This window comes from Schistocerca serialis, chromosome 3, assembly GCF_023864345.2.
Source record: "Schistocerca serialis cubense isolate TAMUIC-IGC-003099 chromosome 3, iqSchSeri2.2, whole genome shotgun sequence".
NCBI classification, from domain to species: Eukaryota; Metazoa; Arthropoda; class Insecta; order Orthoptera; family Acrididae; genus Schistocerca; species Schistocerca serialis.
The window spans coordinates 661,721,134-661,740,801 of record NC_064640.1 but is presented as its reverse complement, the minus strand read 5'-3'; the positions used below and the strand labels follow the sequence as shown (position 1 = coordinate 661,740,801).

The 19,668-nt window shown below is 41.6% G+C and overlaps 1 protein-coding gene across 1 annotated transcript in view; it reads left to right on the top strand.

The window, feature by feature from the left end:
• The window catches only part of LOC126470542 (8-oxo-dGDP phosphatase NUDT18), a 173,237-nt gene that overhangs the window by 81,936 nt on the left and 71,633 nt on the right, over positions 1–19,668 (top strand). The window contains exons 3-4 of the mRNA XM_050098473.1: positions 11,986–12,106; positions 18,075–18,306. Of these exons, the coding sequence (XP_049954430.1) occupies positions 11,986–12,106; positions 18,075–18,306 (353 nt within the window). The remainder of the gene's footprint in view (positions 1–11,985; positions 12,107–18,074; positions 18,307–19,668) is intronic.

The window sequence follows — 19,668 nt, the reverse complement described above, 5'->3', positions numbered from 1 at the left end:
CATTTCCAAAGGCTATTTTTATTTGATGCAGAAAATGACCAATCATGTTGTGTAATAGGCTGGACTAATATGAGACTAAGAAACAGTAAATAGCGTTGCATTTGATCCATTGGTTCAAGTGGAACACCAGCTCAAAATCATACCTTCCATGGTTCATACAGACTGCATATGGCACTGGGAGGACAACCCGCCACATACACTGATTTTCATAGAAAGAGCTGCACCCAGAATGACAAGGCATATTGTGACCATTGTTGGCAGGCAGGTAGATGGTACCACACATACAAAATGATTACACTTTCAGCTTCAAAGGACTGACATTTATTACACTACACAGCCCTGAAATGGACATACTAGCATGGCATCAGGCCCCTATGGTTGTGAATTCAAGCATTAGAGACATCACGGCATGGACCTGTATGGCTCTTGGATGTAGTTCTGTGATACTCTATCCCATGCCACTTGCACCTGAGTGTGCAGTTACCACCGACCGGTGGGCAGAGGTGGAGTCCTGATGACATGCTCCATGGCACCACACACACTCTCGATCAAGGATAGATTGGGTGATGTGGCTGGCCATGTCAGAGTATGCACAGCTCCAAGGCACACTCGTGATGTGGCACTTTATGAGCACAGCGATTGTCCTGTTGAAATAAAGTATGAACGTAGGCATTCACTAAAGGCAGAGTGACTGGTTGCAAGACCATCCCCCCATACTGTACAGCTGGTTTGGAGCCCATTAGGAATTCCAATGGTGACAGCCACCATAGGATCTCTCTCCCTACACCACTGTGCCCAGCTGGTGAGACATCTGATGGGAGATAACAAACTGCTCTTCATGATTCTCTCTCTCTCTCTCTCTCTCTCTCTCTCTCTCTCTCTCTCTCTCTCTCTCTCTCTCTCCCCCCCCCTCTCCCTCTCCCTCTCCCCGCCCTCCTCCTCTCCCCCCTCTCCCTACAGGTGCTAAAGACCTTGGTGTTGTGTGCCCTCCAAACTTAATCATCATCATCATCATCATGATTCATCATCATCATGGCACTCTTCTCTGTGCATCCAGACATTGACTGATAATATATGTTGTGCATGTGAGCCTTCCTGCACACATCGTTGTTGACAATGGGCAATGGTGGTGTCCATGCGACTGGTGTGGCATGGAATACAATAGGACCACCAGCCTTTTGCAATCCCATGATGCGGCCCCACTTGAACTCGTCTATCTGGGTGATGGTGATGGTGATGAGGTTGGATTGGTGGGGCGCTAAACTGCTTGGTCATCGGTGCCCGTACAAAGTCCCAATTTTTACACAGTCCAATCTAGCCATTGCCACAGATGACGACGACGACGACGACACAAAAATCCAGTCCCCGGACAGAGAAACTCCCCAACCCGGCAAGGAATCAAACCCGGGCCCCCATAATCCAGAGGCAGCAACACTAGCCACTAGACCATGAGCTGCGGACTCGTGTATCTGGGCAGCCACTATCTAATGTGTAGTCTGGGCAAAATACACGTTCAGGTGACTCTCTCGTGACACTACTCGCTGTCATAGTGCCAGTGCGACCATTTGGGACCATCTTATATCAACTAATGTGTGTGATGCCACAACCCCATCCCCACTGCTACAGTGCACAGCCAATGGTGCAAAAAATCATTGGCAAAGCTGATGGTACTCAAAATATCCATCACATTTGCAGTAGATTGGTTGGGTACTTCTGGGTGCAACTCTTCATATGATGATGATGATGATGATGATGATGATGAGTGAATATTTCCTATTAATATACTGACAGACCTCAGTGATCAACTGTCAAAAGTGGTTGAGATTTGCTGGTTCCTCTACACACCCAGTTTGTTATAGAAAACAAATAAGTAAGTCTGCTGGATGAGGGGACCTTTTTATCCTTCCTTTTTATTTATCAGCATAAATAACAGAAGTGATGCTGTGAACAGTCGTTGATGAGTGTGGTGGAGACCCTTTGTATTGAAACCATGTTCTGCAGTGGTCCAGCAGTGGCACATGTTCCAGCAACAGTAGAGTTCATCGTGGAGAAACTGCTAGTAGTATGTCGCAGTTACATGGCTGTGAAAGAAATGTGGGACCAGTGAGATGTCCACAAGTGATTCCACACCATATGCTTACACCCCACTATCTCTGAAAAGCCATCTTGACTTAACAAATTAGGATTGTTCCCACTCCAGTAGTCCACATTGTAGCTGTAAGTTTCTCCATTGTTGGGGAAGGGTGGTAAGAGTGAAACTGTTGGGGTGTGTAAAATGTGCATAACAAATGCTATGTGATCTACATCTACATCAATACTCCGCAAGCCACCTGAAGGTATGTTGGGATCTTGTGGAAGTGTAGGGCCAACAAAACCTGTTGATCATGATCAAACTTCACTGAATGATCTCTAGCGATCCATGTTCTTTCCAGTGACCCACTTTCTTTTATCACTATTCAATATTACTAAACATAATAGCTGTTAGTTGTCATCTATCTGGATAACATATGCAGTGCGAACGTGCCTCTGCCGGCCGCGGTGGTCTCGCGGTTCTAGGCGCTCAGTCCGGAACCGCGCGACTGCTACGGTCGCAGGTTCGAATCCTGCCTCGGGCATGGATGTGTGTGATGTCCTTAGGTTAGTTAGGTTTAAGTAGTTCTAAGTTCTAGGGGACTGATGACCACAGATGTTAAGTCCCATAGTGCTCAGAGCCATTTTTTTGAACGTGCCTCTGAGGTGTTGTGTGTAGCCTTGCAGATCCTTTTGCTTGTTGCTGGAATGCATCAAAAGGGGATGAATAAGCACGAGTTTTGTGACTTAACACTTTCGCTGCGGCATCGGTATAGGCGCGCAACTCTCAAGTGCGACCCGGTAACGTGCGAGTGCGGGCCGGTAACACTCTGAAACGGCAGGTACCGCTCGGAGCCGACGCTCCTAAGCACACCTGAGCTACAGGCCGACGTCAAGACCTCGTGACATCTGTAGGATCATGTTCGATACTGACTTAATGATGACGCCTTAGATGCATTACTTTTTCGCCGTCGATTTCCACACAATCGTCGTGATCCGTATCGTCAGATTCGGAACTGTCACGAAACAGATTCGAAAGCTGTGCGTCTGCGCTATCATCACACTGCAATTCTTCTGCAGCCACTAAATGACAATCTCTGTGGTATGCCTCGTCCTCACTAGACAGAAAATCACTGACGTCTAGTACACTAAGTGTTTCACTGTCAATTTAACTCTTTTCCTGCTCCTTTTCACGTAGGAAGGTCCTGGTGTCTGTTCATTAGCCGCCATTACGAACAATATACGTTCGATAACTGACCACACAAAACAAAATTTTACACGCTTTGATGCTGCAACTAGACAGTAATCCGACAGTGAGCGCGGACGCTTATCGGCGTCAGCCGCACTGGCTCGTGGCTTCTTGTGACGCTTATAAGCGTCAGCCGCAGCGAAAGTGTTAATGAAGGGAAGAAACTCACACATTGATCTATGTGCATACAGTCGTAATACAGGGTGCAGCAGCGTTCATAGTGGGATATTAAAAACACACAGTCAGGCAGTAACTGTAATTTATTTATTACCTCTTATGTCAATTATTAGTTAAAGGTATGCCATTTACTAATGTGTAAATCATTGACCATTGCGAGGATTACTCCTGTCCTCTGCACAACACATTCATCTGGGCAGCATTGGAAGCTTTCCATAACTCGGCATAACATATTCGTTGGGACATTGCCGACGACAGTTCTGATGCAATCCTTCAACTCAGGAATGGTGGCACAACGTTTTTGGAACACTTCTTGCTTCAGGTAGCCCCAAAGGGAAAATTCAGCACATGAAAGATCAGGTGATCAAGGCAGCCAGGAAATGTCACCAAAATGGGAAATTATTCTGCCGGGAAATGTCTATTGGAAGAAATCCATGCAAATTCTGGCCGCCATTCCTGAGCTGAAGAATCACATCAGAACTGCCATCAGTAATGTCCCAGGGAATACGTTACGCCGAGTTATGGAAAGTTTCCAACGCTGCCTAGATGAATGTGTTGTGCAGAGGGGGCATCATTTGACAGGAGTCATATTCGGAAAGTAATCCACACAATGGACAATGACTTACACATTAGTAAATGGCATACCTTTAACTATTAATTGACATAAGAAGTAATAAATAAATTACAGTTACTGCCTGATGGTGTGTTTTTAATATCCTACTGTGAACTCTGCCACACCCTGTAGTTGACATTCCAATGAAGTCTATTTTACCTCTCTCTCGTGATGATATAAAAACGAAATGGTATGAACACATGATAACCTTGCTTACAAATATCTTTCCCAGTCTCTTCACACCGCATACCCTCAATCCAACAGAGGAACTGAGCTAAAAGAGGCTTTACACACGACTGAATGCTTGTAGCATATGCTCATTGGGACTCATCTTTGTATTCACCATCTACTGTAATGTTTGATATCTGTGATTGTGTTATGGGGTCAAATAAGTTTCATTATATATGTTTTACACAGGTCACATTTTCAGTGTTCTACAGAAGTTAAAACTGACTGGAACTAAAAAAATTGCGTCTGTTGTACTTGACTGGTTGAATGAGTGGAATTTTTCTATCTACCTCGGTGATGTTTCAATCAACACCACCTGTCATTTCTCTTGGTAAAATGCTAGAACTAACAAATAAGTATACGTAGCTTACTTTGTATAAAACTGTGATGGAAACTAGGTCAAGAAAATAGATAAATGTACTATTCAAGTGAAAATACAGTGTCAGCAAAAGATAATGGACGTTTCTAATTTGTCTCTGAAAAAATCTTTAGAGCATTTGTGTGTGTTCAAGGGTTGACAAAAGAATGAAACATGTTGAACTATGTTTGAATAATTGGAAAATCTTTACTTTAATTACAAAGTGATACATTTGTAAAACATTAGGAAATATTACCTCTGACAATATTGTCTGACTGACAAAGGCACCAGAGCAGGAAACTGGCAGGTTTGTGATTGTGATATTAGCTTGAATCCAGCTCTGATGGTGATGTCTGTGTCTCTTAAGAGAAAGGAAAGCAAGCTTGCTTCAACAAGGTCTCCCTTTCCAATTGACTTGTTTAGAACTTTATATGAGGATATCTTTCATTGTTTTCTGACAATGTAGTTTAATTTTTTTTTTTTTTTCTATCAGACATTGGAAACTCCAGGTTGGAATATTAACGATATAAGGAAAAAAAGTAGATTGCTACTCATTGTAAAGAAGACACCAGTTACAGACAGGCACAATGAAAAGACCTTATCATTGTGTCTGCAACTCAACATGTCTTCTGTACAGTGAGTAGCAATCTGTCTTTTTCCATGTATTGTTGTTTTTCTCTCTATGCATTTCCTGTGTGAATAATATGAAATACATATTGTGCTCTCCACACAAAGTTAAAGTTGTTATGTGGCTTATATTTTGGTTCAGGAATGAATAGTATGTAAACCTTGACCTTTCAGGAGCCATACAATTTTTTAATGTCTAAAGGAAGTGTTCACACAATTCAGTTTTATTGTCAGATTTATACACCTATTTACTTTCAATTTTCTCTCTAAGGGCATTGCAGTTTTTAAGGTAGAATTATTTTTCATAGCATTTTTGAAAATATTTTTTGTTTTTCTGGCAATGACCTGCACTGGAATTGCAATTGACAAATGGCTTAATTTTGTCCATAGCTAGATGGACATAAGGTCACAATTGTAACTTAACAGTCCAAGAGAACATCTCAGTTAAACCACAAGTACAACGGTAATCGCTTAAAACTTATACAGTTTGGAAGAGTGTATTGGATAAGGAATGAATAAATGTGTTGTTAAAGTAACAGAATCCCACCGTTCACCTGTGGATGTATTTAGAAATCTATAGAAATCCTAAGAGGAATTGACATTACCAGGACTTGAAACTTAATTTCCCTGTGGATTACAGACTTCTCTTCAGTATGTTTAGTGTGCTTAATTGAAGCTGAGATTGTGTCCAACCTGTGGAACATTGTTCAGAGAAACTTACGTTGCTGTTATTGTAGTATTTTTTGGTATAAAAGTAAAAGTTTTCCAGTGTTTCATTAAGGGTGTCAAAATGACTCAAAATGTGGACTTCACTCCCAAATGCAATTACTTGTCAAACTTGTGGACTAAGGTGCTGGCATTCTCTCTCTCTCTCTCTCTCTCTCTCTCTCTCTCTCTCTCTCACACACACACACACACACACACACACACACACACACACACACACACACTCTCTTCCCCTCCCTTCTCCCTCCCCCTCCCTCTCCCTCTCTCTCTCCCCTCAGCTGTTGTAGCTGCCATGCCGTGTTGAGAAATTTGACACAGTCTTAGTGGTGGATCCTATACTACACTGATGTTGTTTCTGTTATCCCAAGTCCCGAGAGTGTGGGAAAGAGACATTTCTACTGCTTCATGAACTATACTGCCACATGGGTTATTTGACAGCGTATTTATTCACGAGTGTCACAGAGTTACACAACAGCTGATTCCTTGGTTTACCATACAAAATAATCTTCCATTCCCTCCAGCATCATTTGTATCATTTGTCTGTTGTACTGCTCATTTCTGAATTCATGTAGAAAGCTATTTATCCTGGCTTTCAGAGCTTTGATTAATCTTCAACAATAACAATAAAATATTTTTGTATATATTCAGAATACAACTTTGATGCTATGTTTATGTAAAATATAACAATTTTCAGACAGTAGTAATGACACGGAAGAGGGCGGAACAACATGTGCCATTCTAAAATTCTTCTACACAACAAATTAGCTGCTGTGGAACACTATCCACGTTTTGGGACAGCATAATTGTGTAGGCAGCAGTAGCAGTGTAGCTGTCCACAATCTTACCAACGAAAAAAAATGTCGTGTGACTAGGGCCTCCTGTCAGGTAGACTGTTCGCTGGGTGCAAGTCTTTCGATTTGGTGCCACTTTGGCGACTTGCGCATTGATGGGGACGAAATGATGATGATTAGGACAACACAACACCCAGTCCCTGAGCGGAGAAAATCTCCGACCCAGCCGGGAATCGAACCCGGGCCCTTAGGACTGACATTCTGTCGCGCTGATCACTCAGCTACCAGGGGCCGGACATCTTACCAACTGTGACAAATGATGTATCATCAGCTATGTGAAGAACCCAGCATAAACATTTCTAAAAATTTCTTTTAGCACCATCAATAGAAAGAACTTACATTCTCCATGGTAAGTATAGTCTATAAATGCTACCCCAAAAATATAACCCTAGAAGCTGACCCAGTCTTCTGTAGACATGACTGTGGTCAGAACACTTACAAAAAAGAGAGAAAAAAGTACAATTGTAGCACACAAAATGACAACAGTTACCTGCTATGTTGTTTCTGTATTTCAAGTTTTCTCTTTCCAGTATATTGGAATAAAGGAGACCACTTGTCAAAAAGCAGAAACATTGAATCGTTAACAGCCACAAACAAAAAGAAAGAAAAGTTGCTAACTTTTGGAGTAATACTTTTTTGAGCTAGAGCGCAAGGTCACACCCCACTCCCTCCCCCTTCCAAAACACACACACACACACACACACACACACACACACACACACACACACCTACGCTCCTACATGGCATGACTGGATGCGCAATGCTGCATTCTGGCACGTGGACTAGATTGTAGTGGAGGTTGTGTCAGGTAGAGTGGGTAGAGGGACAGAGAGGTGGAGAGCAGGGAGAGTGGTTGGGGTAGGTGGCTAGCAACTTGGAGAGAGGAAGCCGGTTTGCCAGCTACAATTGTGGGGGGGAGAGGCGGCAGCTGCATGGGCTAGGCATGTGATGAAGGGTGGTTGGAGCTGGTGCAGAGTGGGGAATACTGAGGTTGAGATGTCGGGGTGGTGAATTTGGAAGGGTGTGACAGGACAGAGGAAGGGGAAACTGTTGGGTGGAGGGTGTGGAGACAGTGGGTTATCAGAGACTGAGGCCAAGATGATCACAGGAGCAAAGGCTGTGTTGCAAGGATAATTGTCATCTGCATAGTTCAGAGAAGCTGGTGGTAGAGGGAAGGATCACGATGATTCAGGCTGTGAAGCACCCACTGAACTTGTGCATGTTATACTCAACTGCATATCATGCCATCCAGTTGTGAACTTTGTTTTAGGCAACAGTTTGGCCATGGCCATTCTTTCGTTGGACAGCTGGTTGGTAATCATACCGACATAAAAAGCTGTGCAGTGTTTGCAGAGTTGAACTGGTATACAACATGGCTGATTTCAAAGGTGGCCTTGATTCTGATCTGGTAGGAGAAGCCTGTAAAAAGACTTGTGTAGGAAATGCAGGGTGGGTGGGGTTGTTTGGGTAGGTGTTGTATCTTGGTCTACTACAGTGATATGGTTGTTGTAGCAAGGGGTTGGGAGTGAGAGTGGCATAGAGATGGACTTGTAGGATGTTGTGTAGACTGGGTGAGCAACAAAACTATATTTTTGAGGTGGTGGGAAGGATATTGGGTACCATGTCCCTCATTTCGGGGTATGATGAGAGATAATTAAAGCAGTGATAAAGGGTATGGCTCAGTTGGTCTAGTCCAGGCTGATATTGGGTGGTGACGGTTGCTCCTTTGTGGTGATTCTTGGGGGCGGTGGAAGAATGGGGAATGTGAGGATATGGCACAGGAAATCTGTTTGCAGACTAGGTTTGAGGGCTAGTGCCTGTCTGTGATGGCCTTCATGAGACCCTTACCATACTGGGCATGGGAGTTCTTGCCACTGCAGCTATGTCATCCATGGGTGGCTAGGTTGTTTGGAAGGGATAGCAGCTGTTGAAATGCTGCCAGTTTTAGGGGTTGTTGGCTGTAAAGTGGGCGGAGGTGTGGATGGAGCCATCAGAGAGGTAGAGATAAATGACCGTGGAGGTGGCACATTGGTTTGAAGAGGACTGGCCGAAGTGGGTGGCAGAGAAGGTGTTGAGCTTGTGAAGGAATGAGGATAGGGTGTCTTGCTCCAAGTCCAGATCATGAAGGAAAAGTACTTGAGAGTCAGGATAGAGATGGTGAGTTTGAAGTCTGAAGCACGTTGGGAGAGGTAGTGTTAGATAGTGGCAAGGGCAATGGACATGAGGGATGTTAGTGTTTAGTCAGGTGACATCGACAGTGACAAGTAAAGGACCCAGGAGGTAAAGGGATGGGGATGGTGGAGAGTAGGTGATGTGGGAGGCTAGGTTTCTGGCAATTGGTTGGAGGTGTTGTTAACACGAGTGGAAATCCTTTCAGTGGGAGCACAGTAGCCAGCTAGAATGGAACATCCATCGTTGTTGAGTTTGTGGATTTTGGGAGCATGTATAAGGTGCTGTATGGGGTGTTGTCGGGGTGAAAAAAGAGATGGACTTGGGGGAGATGCTCTGGGAAGGGCCTATGGATTTCGGTAGGGATTGGAGGTTATGTTGGACTTCTAGGATGGGATCTCTGTGGAAGAGCTTGTAGGTGGAGGAGTTGGACAGTTGGCGGAGGTCTCTGTCAGGTAGTCATTGCTACTCATCAGAACAATGGCAGAGCCTTTGTTGCAGGATGGATGATAAGTTCTGGATTTGTTTTCAGGTTGTCTATGGCTGTCCTTTCTTATGCTGAATGGTTGGTGTTCATAGGAAGTGACCTGGAGAAGGATGGTGAGGCCAAGCTGGGGCTAAGGAATTCCTGGAAGGTGACCAGGGGGTGGTTAGGTAGGATGGGGGATGGCCAGATCATGTTGGACTGGTGGTATGAACTGGGTGAGGCAAGATTCACTGTTGGGATTAGGTTGGCTTTTGTTGGAGGGATTGGTGGCAAAGAAGTGTTTCCAACGTAGGGATCGGGAAAAGGAGAGTAGAACTTTGACAAGTCCAACCTCATTAAATATCAAACCCACCAACTCATTCCGTATTCACCTTACCAACTATATTCTGACTTGGAACTACTTTTCCTCTGAAGAGAAAGTATACAAACAAGTCTGTGGCACAGTTACGGGCACCCATATAGCACCTTCCTATTCCAACCTGTTTATGGGCCTTCCTAGCCTCCCAAAACCTCCGACACCTAGTCTGGTTCACGTTCATTGATGATATCTTCTTGATCTGGACACTGGTCAAAACACTTTATCCTCATTCCTTCACATCCTCAATATGTTCTCTCCCATCCACTTTACCTGTCCTCCTCAACCCAACGTGCCTCTGTCCTGGGCATTGACTTCCACCTCTCTTATGGTTCCATTCACTCATCTGTCCATATTAAGCCCAATAATCACCACCCTGCCTGCATTTTGACAGCTGATATCCCTTCTACACCAAAAAATTCCCCCCATACAACCTAGCCACCCATGCGCGACATATCTGTGACAAGAACTCCCTTGCTTGGTATGTTGGAGTCTCACAAGGCCTTCACAGACAAGCACTAGCCCCAAAACCTAGTCCGCAAACAGATTTCCTGTGCCATATCCTAACATACCCTCTGTCCTCCCACCATACCCAAGAATCAGCTACAGAGGAGCACCCCTTCATCACCCAGTGTCACCTTCGACTAGAACAATAGAACCATACCCTTCACCATTGCTTTGATTATTTCTCACCATAGCCCGAAATGAGGGACATCCTACCCAATATCTTTCCCACCACTACAAAAATATAGTTTTGTTGCCCATCCAATCTATGCAATATGCTGCTAGTCCATCTCTATGCCTCTCCCACTCTCAGCCCCTTGCTACTACAATTCTATCCTTGTGGTAGACCAAGGTGTAGCACATACCCAGTCCACCCACCCATCCACCCACCCACCCAGCACTTCCTACCCGAGTCTTTATACAGACTTATCCTACGCCATCAGAGTCCAGACCACCTTTGAAATCAGCCGTGTTGTATACCAATTCAGCTGCAAACACTGCACAGCTGTTTATGTAAGTATGACTATCAACCGGCTGCTGTCCACCAGTGTGAATGGCCATTGCCAAAATTTTGCCAACAACAAAGTTGACCACTGGATGGTACAATATGCCAGTTAAGTATAACATGATGGAGTTCAATGGCTGCCTCACAAACGGAATCATGTGGCCCCTTCCATCCACCACCAGCTTCTGTGATCTATACAGATGGGAGTAATCGTTGCAACACATCCTTTGCTCATGTAATCATCCTGGTCTCAATCTCTGATAATCCATTGCTTCCCCAGTTTCCCCTTCCTGTGTCCTGTCACACTCTCCCAAATTCAACGTCCTGACATGTTGACTTCAGTTTGCCCTGCTCTGCACCAACTCCACGGTCCGTGCACCACATGCCTAGCCCATACAGCTGCCTGCCCTCCCTATCACCAGCAAACCGGCTGCCTCCCTCTGAGCCACTAGACACCCACTGTCAAACCCTCTTCCTGCCTCCCACCTCTCTGTTCCTCTACCCAAGCCACCCAATACAACCTGCATCACAACCTAGTTCATCTGCCAAAATGCAGCACTGTGCATCCAGCCAGCACCATGTGAGACCATAGGTGTATGTGTGATTTGCAGGGGAGGGGGGGGGGGGGGGGGGGGGGGGTGCGTGTGTCTAGCTCAAAAAAGGATTACTCCATAAGCTATCAAATTTTCTTTACTTTTGTGTGTGACTTTCGATGATTCAGCAGTTTTACTTTTCGGTGAGTGGTCTTCTTTTAATTGAAAATTATTTATTGTATATTGGACTCTCTCAGAATGAGAGCAGAAGCGTTCTGAAATTTTAAACAAACTTTCACATAGACATATATACTTTAAAGTGTTGTTTCTCTTTATATTTGGATGATGATTTTGTTTCAGTAGAAAACGGAATATCATTAAACGATTTTTTGAACTCATTATAGCCATGCTACTTCTGACTTTCATTGCTTTGTAGTAAGGTGTCGTCAGTGAAGATTTTTATTACCACAATTGCTTATGTTTTAAATGTCAGTGCATGTGCTCTCATTATTTACAATGTGTGTTTATTTCAGGAAGCAGTGAAACGTGAAGTTTTAGAGGAAACTGGAATTATAATGGAGCCTAAATCATTGCTGCTTGTTGAAACTGCAAGTGGATCGTGGTTTCGATTTGTTATTGTGGGTGACAGCATTGGTAAGTACTGTTCAGTTTCATTATATAATTTCCTAATTAACTGAATCTTCCCCCCATGAACCATAGGCCTTGCCGTTGGTGGGGAGCCTTGCGTGCCTCAGCGATACAGATAGCCGTACCGTAGGTGCAACCAAAACGGAGGGGTATCTGTTTAGAGGCCAGACAAACACTTATGGTTCCTGAAGAAGGACAGCAGCCTTTTCAGTAGTTGCAGGGACAACAGTTGGGATGATTGACTGAACTGGCCTCGTAACACTAACCAAAACAGCCTTACTGTGCTGGTACTGCGAACGGCTGAAAGCAAGGGGAAACTACGGCCGTAATTTTTCCTGAGGGCATGCAGCTTTACTGTATGGATAAATGATGATGGCGTCCTCTTGGGTAAAATATTCCGGAGGTAAAATAGTCCCCCATTCGGATCTCTGGTCAGGGACTACTCAAGAGGACGTCGTTATCAGGAGAAAGAAAACTGGCGTTCTACGGATCGGAGCATGGAATGCCTGATCCCTTAATCGGGCAGGTAGGTCAGAAAATTTAAAAAGGGAAATGGATAGGTTAAAGTTAGATATAGTGGGAATTAGTGAAGTTCGGTGGCAGGAGGAACAAGACTTTTGGTCAGGTGAATACAGGGTTATGAATACAAAATCAAATAGGGGTAATGCAGGAGTAGGTTTAATAATGAATAAAAAAAATAGGAGTTCAGGTAAGCTACTACAAACAACATAGTGAACGCATTATTGTGGCCAAGATAGACACGAAGCCCACGCCTACGACAGTAGTACAAGTCTATATGCCAACTAGCTCTGCAGATGACAAAGAAATTGAAGAAATATGTGATGAGATAAAAGAAATTATTCAGGTAGTGAAGGGAGATGAAAATTTAATAGTCATGGGTGACTGGAATTCGACTGTAGGAAAAGGAAGAGAATGAAACATAGTAGGTGAATATGGATTGGGGGTAAGAAATGAAAGAGGAAGCCGTCTGGTAGAATTTTGCACAGAGAACAACTTAATCATAGCTAACAGCTGGTTCAAGAATCACAAAAGAAGGTTGTATACATGGAAGAAGCCTGGAGATACTGACAGGTTTCAGCTAGATTACATAATGGTAAGACAGAGATTTAGGAACCAGGTTTTAAATTGTAAGACATTTCCAGGGGCAGATGTGGGCTCTGACCACAATCTATTGGTTATGAACTGTAGCTTAAAACTGAAGAAACTGCAGAAAGGTGGGAATTTAAGGAGATGGAGCCTGGATAAACTGAAATAACCAGATGTTGTATAGAGTTTCAGAGAGAGCACAAGGGAACAATTGACAAGAATGGGGGAAGTAAATACAGTAGAAGAAGAATGGGTAGCTTTGAGGGAAGAAGTAGTGAAGGCAACAGAGGATCAAGTAGGTAAAAATACAAGGGCTAGTAGAAATCCTTGGGTGACAGAAGAAATATTGAATTTAATTGATGAAAGGAGAAAATATAGAAATGCAGTTAATGAAGCAGGCAAAAAGGAATACAAACATCTCAAAAATGAGATCGACAGGAAGTGCAAAATAGCTAAGAAGGCATGGTTAGAGGACAAATATAAGGATGTAGAGCCTTATCTCACTAGGGGTAAGATAGATACTGTGTACGGGAAAATTAAAGAGACCTTTGGAGAAAAGAGAACCACTTGTATGAATATCAAGAGCTCAGATGGAAACCCAGTTCTAAGCAATGAAGGGAAAGCAGAAACGTGGAAGGAGTATATAGAGGGTCTATACAAGGGCAATGTACTTGAGGGCAATGTTATAGAAAGGGAAGAGGATGTAGATGAAGATGAAATGGGTGAGATGATACTGCGTGAAGAGTTTGACAGAGCACTGAAAGACCTGAGTCGAAACAAGGCCCCGGGAGTAGACAGCATTCCACTAGAACTACTGACAGCCTTGGGAAAGCCAGTCCTGACAAAACTCTACCATCTGGTGAGAAAGATGTATGAGACAGGCGAAATACCCTCAGACTTCAAGAAGAATATAATAATTCCAATCCCAAAGAAAGCAGGCATTGACAGATGTGAAAATTACCGAACTATCAGTTTAATAAGTCACGGCTGCAAAATACTAACGCAAATTCTTTACAGACGAATGGAAAAACTGGTAGAAGTCAACCTCGGGGAAGATCAGTTTGGATTCCATAGAAATGTTGGAACACGTGAGGCAATACTGACCCTACGACTTCTCTTAGAAGCTAGATTAAGAAAAGGCAAACCTACATTTCTAGCATTTGTAGACTTAGAGAAAGCTTTTGATAATGTTGACTGGAATACTCTCTTTCGAATTCTGAAGGTGGCAGGGGTAAAATACAGGGAGCGAAAGGCTATTTACAATTTGTACAGAAACCAGATGGCAGTTATAAGAGTCAAGGGACATGAAAGGAAAGCAGTGGGTGGGAAGGGAGTGAGACAGGGTTGTAGCCTCTCCCCGATGTTATTCAATCTGTATATTGAGCATGCAGTAAAGGAAACAAAAGAAAAATTCGGAGTAGGTATTAAAATCCATGGAGAAGAAATAAAAACTTTAAGGTTCGCCGATGACATTGTAATTCTGTCAGAGACAGCAAAGGACTTGGATGAGCAGTTGAACGGAATGGACAGTGTCTTGAAAGGAGGATATAAGATGAACATCAACAGAAAGAAAACGAGGATAATGGAATGTAGTCGAATTAAGTTGGGTGATGCTGAGGGTATTAGATTAGGAAATGAGACACTTAAAGTAGTAAAGGAGTTTTACTATTTGGGGAGCAAAATAACTGATGATGGTCGAAGTAGAGAGGACATAAAATGTAGACTGGCAATGGCAAGGAAAGTGCTTCTGAAGAAGCGAAATTTGTTAACATAGAGTATAGTTTTAAGTGTCAGGAAGTCGTTTCTGGAAGTATTTGTATGGAGTGTAGCCATGTATGGAAGTGAAACGTGGACGATAAATAGTTTGGACAAGAAGAGAATAGAAGCTTTCGAAATGTGGTGCTACAGAAGAATGCTGAAGATTAGATGGGTAGATCACATAACTAATGAGGAGGTATTGAATAGGATTGGGGAGAAGAGGAGTTTGTGGTACAACTTGACTAGAAAATGGGATCGGGTGGTAGGACATGTTCTGAGGCATCAAGGGATCACCAATGTAGTATTGGAGGGCAGCGTGGAGGGTAAAAATCGTAGAGGGAGATCAAGAGATGAATACACGAAGCAGATTCAGAAAGATGTAGGTTGCGGTAGGTACTGGGCGATGAAGAAGCTTGCACAGGATAGAGTAGCATGGAGAGCTGCATCAAACCAGTCTCAGGACTGAAGACCACAACAACAACAACAACAATTAACTAAATATTAACTGTATGGATTTTCTGTGACTGGTTTGTATGATTTGTGACTCTTTCAGCATAGGTTCTTTCAGGGGGCGGCGGGGGGGGGGGGGGCAGGGGGGGGGGGGCGAGAGAGAGAGAGAGAGAGAGAGAGAGAGAGAGAGAGAGAGAGAGAGAGAGAGAGAGAAAAGAAAACATCTCCTTCTGTACATGAAAGTGAGGTAGCTCTGATGCCAAGTTGCTTACTGTAAAAGCTTCGTAGTCATATCACACTTTTCAGATAAAACTTTTTCATGATGTAATCTAACTTGGAAATGGGTAACTTTTTTTTTAACATTCATTAGAAAATGTGTACATAATTTTTCCCTTGAGAAAGTTGAAAGGTTAGCATAAATTCTGATGTACTTGGACCTAAATCTCATATTTTAAGTATTTGGAAGTACATTATATACACTCCTAATCATATTAAAACACCATAAGATATCACTATTTATGCAAAGTGTTTTAAGATGGTAAGATGTATTGTTTTGTTGATTGTGCTTCTCTGATGATAAATCAAAGTGAGAGAGAAATTGAAGGTTTCAATATTTCATTTGATGATAGTGGATAGTACTGTAATGTACCTCTTCATGGGAAGATTTGACATCGAGAACTTTTCAGAATAATCATTTTGGAACACTTGCTGTTTACAGTTTGGATTGCCAGCCATATGTGCAGGAGATGAAATTCAAGGAACTTTCGATAGAAACATTTAAGAGTAGAAGAAACTATTTAAAGCTTATGGAACTTGTATATTCCTTTTATGGATTTCCATCATGCTGGATTAATTACAGGACAGGAACTAGTGTTAATTAGTTCAGTACAGAAACAGTCAAAGTTGCATGATTAACTTTTTATGTAACTGATGACTAGTTTTGGGTTGCCAGATCCCACTTTCAAATCATCCAGGCAGACAAAACAGTATTTTCTCAAATAGCATATAAACCATGTCAATATTATACGTATTCATGTCACAAAGTCAATTTTAAACAAGAACAGTGACAGAACAGATGCATAACTCATATATGTTTGTTTTGTCACCCTTCATGGTTGCACTTGACTTTGTGGTATGCATATGTATAATCTTGACTTGGTTTATATGCTGTTTTGGAAAATACTGTTTAGTCGGTCTGGTTAATTTGAAAGTGGGTTCTGGTAACACAAAACTAGTCAGTAACAAAATAAAAAGTGACTCTTGCAACTTTGGCTGATTCTATATCAAATTGTACATTCCTTACTCAAGGAGGAAAGGTGGATTTGTTGGAGAAGGCCACTAAGCACCCAGGTTGACAATTCTGAAAGCTAGAAATCGTCCTTCTCATTCATTTACTCTTTACAAGGGAGTAAATAACAAAATTTGTTTTCAGGGTGCAGGTACTATTTAAAAATAATTTATTCAACTGTGGACTCTTGTAATGAAAGGCTTAGAAATGTTACTTCTGTATAGTTTTGTGTGATTATTTTGATTCATATTTTTTTCTTTGTGTATCATTGTAAAATAAACAAATCAAAAGTTCTCAAAAAATCAGTATTATTATTAAACATTTGTGAATTTTTTGGTGCTACCCTGAAACATGTTGTTACCTATCTTACATGTTTTATTACAGAAATCTAGGTTATTTACTTTTCCTCAAGTGACTATGCTGTTGACCCAGAATTATGAGAAAAACATTTGATTCTTGTCACTTAGCATCCAGTATACTCAAGTGTTTTCTGCTCCTATCAAATATGTATCTGTCAGTAGCTGTGATAACTGATATGTTTGACTCATATTGATAATATAGTGCTTGTAAATATAACATCTTAAATTATGGAAATGAGAAAAGAAAATATGAAGAAAACCAGATAATTTCAGCAGTAAGCTTCATTGTTGGAGTAAAGCTACTTACTTTAGATATTGGAAAACAAATTAACTGCTGACTTAATGCTGATACCATAAATGTGTTTGCTCATCTCATCTCTTTTCATAAACGAATTACAGATTCAAAGCAAGATAAATTTCCCATATCTTTAGAGATGCAAATAGATAGAAGATCTGTTGAGGCTAATGTGAAAACCTGTGTTTGTGTGCCAAAATATTATGTCAATTTGATTTTGGGATGTGGCTGCAAACCAACAAACATACCACAAATTATGAGAAATCTTGCCAAATCAGCTGATTCTACTGTTTGAATATCAAAAAGTTACTGATATTAGTAGTTACAGTTCAATTGTTGAAGATAATGCCTACCCCTTGACAAATAGTTTTTAATACACTAACTTCCTTAGTTGTACTCGTGTAAGAAATTAGAAAAATATGAAATGTTCTCTACATTTCTAAATTTAAATAATTAGAATGTGATTGAAGAATACCCATAAAACCTGGTAGAGTTTTTTATGTTGACCAGTAATGCTTTCACTTGTAAGCGAATGTCTGAATGGAGTACATCTTAGCCATTCTCTTCAGTCCACTACCATACACAACTAACTCCGCCGCCCCCCCCCCCCCCCTCCCCCCTCAGTTTCTACAGTAACCTGGGTAGTAACTTTGCCCAGGCATGTCATTATGATGTAACATTTTTTCTTCTGTAAAATATAATTTGCTGTATTTTCAGGTGGTGAACTGAAGACACCAGATAAGTCTGATGATGAATCATTACAGGCCCAGTGGGTGAAAGATGTAGAGAAGCTCTGTCTTCGATCTAGTGACATTGTGCCTATAATTGAGCGAGCAAGAGCATACAACAAAAGTCCACCTGAGCCATGGCATGGTAAAATATTACCAGTCATAAAAGGTCATCAGAAATTGTTATTACGTCTCCTGGTCTGCATTAAAAAAAGGAGCAAGTATGCAGGATTTAAGAATTTTTCTTATGAATTTAACTTATAAAACCTGAATGGAAATGAGTAACTTATTCAACCAGTAGTGTCATTGTTACTTATTATTCTTTAATTAAATGATTTCTTTATCTGGTATTTGACTGTCTAATATCTTTTTGATATCACAGTCCTTTGTGTGTGCCTTCTGATAACTTATTCTCAACTATGGAAACTATATCACCACTTGACAGTAGACTGTGTGAAGATATCATGATTATCATGTTTTGAAAGGCATCTATTTTTGCATGAAATTAAAACAGTGCACCCAAAATCTGTATTGTCATTAACTTTGCTCATGTGCCACCCCAGACTTATGGAGACACACACAGAGCAGCAGCAAAATTTTCTTTGTGGCAAATACTTTCGCTTTCATTGGCTTTAACTGTAGGTGTCACAATAAACATGTCATATGGGGATCTCCATTGACCCATTACTGGAAATAAATATTTGGCCTAATGGCTGAATTGGCAGTTGATATCTTGTTGGAGCCTCTGTACACTGATCCTCAAACAGGGCCACCCGTAGATTTCGTGGGCCCCTAGACAAACTTTTGTGAGTATCCCCAAGCCATCTCAGCCCATGAGAATTCATTATCACAAATACTGATTCTTCTGTACTATGTGAGCAGTAAATAATTACTACCTGCACAGTGCACTGTCAACAGTTCATTTAATAATTGAATCTATACAAACATTAGTACACACATTAATAATGTGCAGTGTACTTTGTTAGCTTGATTTAAAATGTCTGGTTGATACTATCAGGGTCAGCTAAACAGTTTCGGGCAAGTGTAGATGGAACATTGAATCTTCTATTCTTGCAGCTGATAAAGTTATCCACTACATCACTGAAGCTCATGTTAGAATGAAGTTCGTGCCTTATTGATATCACAGCCAGATGATTAAATTTCTCTTGGTCTAAAGTGGATCTCAAATGACTTTTTATTAATTCTAATGTACTAAATCATCTATCACCTGAAGCAACAGTCACTTTTGGCATAATGAAAATTCTGAGTGCAGTCCTCAACTTACAGATTACATCTAGCAAAGGAAATAAAAAATGTTTGTGTTCTGTTGTTTTTGCCAAATCTGGAGAAGCAGCTGCACTCACTTACTGGAACATTTGTATTTCTTTAATAAGATTATCACTCATATCATCAGGAGAAGTTCTAATTAATTTTTTAAGTGTGTTTATCCTGAGAATGGCTTCAAAAGTTGCACAAATATTTCTCATTTCTTCATACTGAGAATCAATCTGAGAAACAATCTTGTATGTGATTACGTCAGAATCCCCTTTTTGAAATTGTTCTTCAGTTTCATCTTGGAGTGT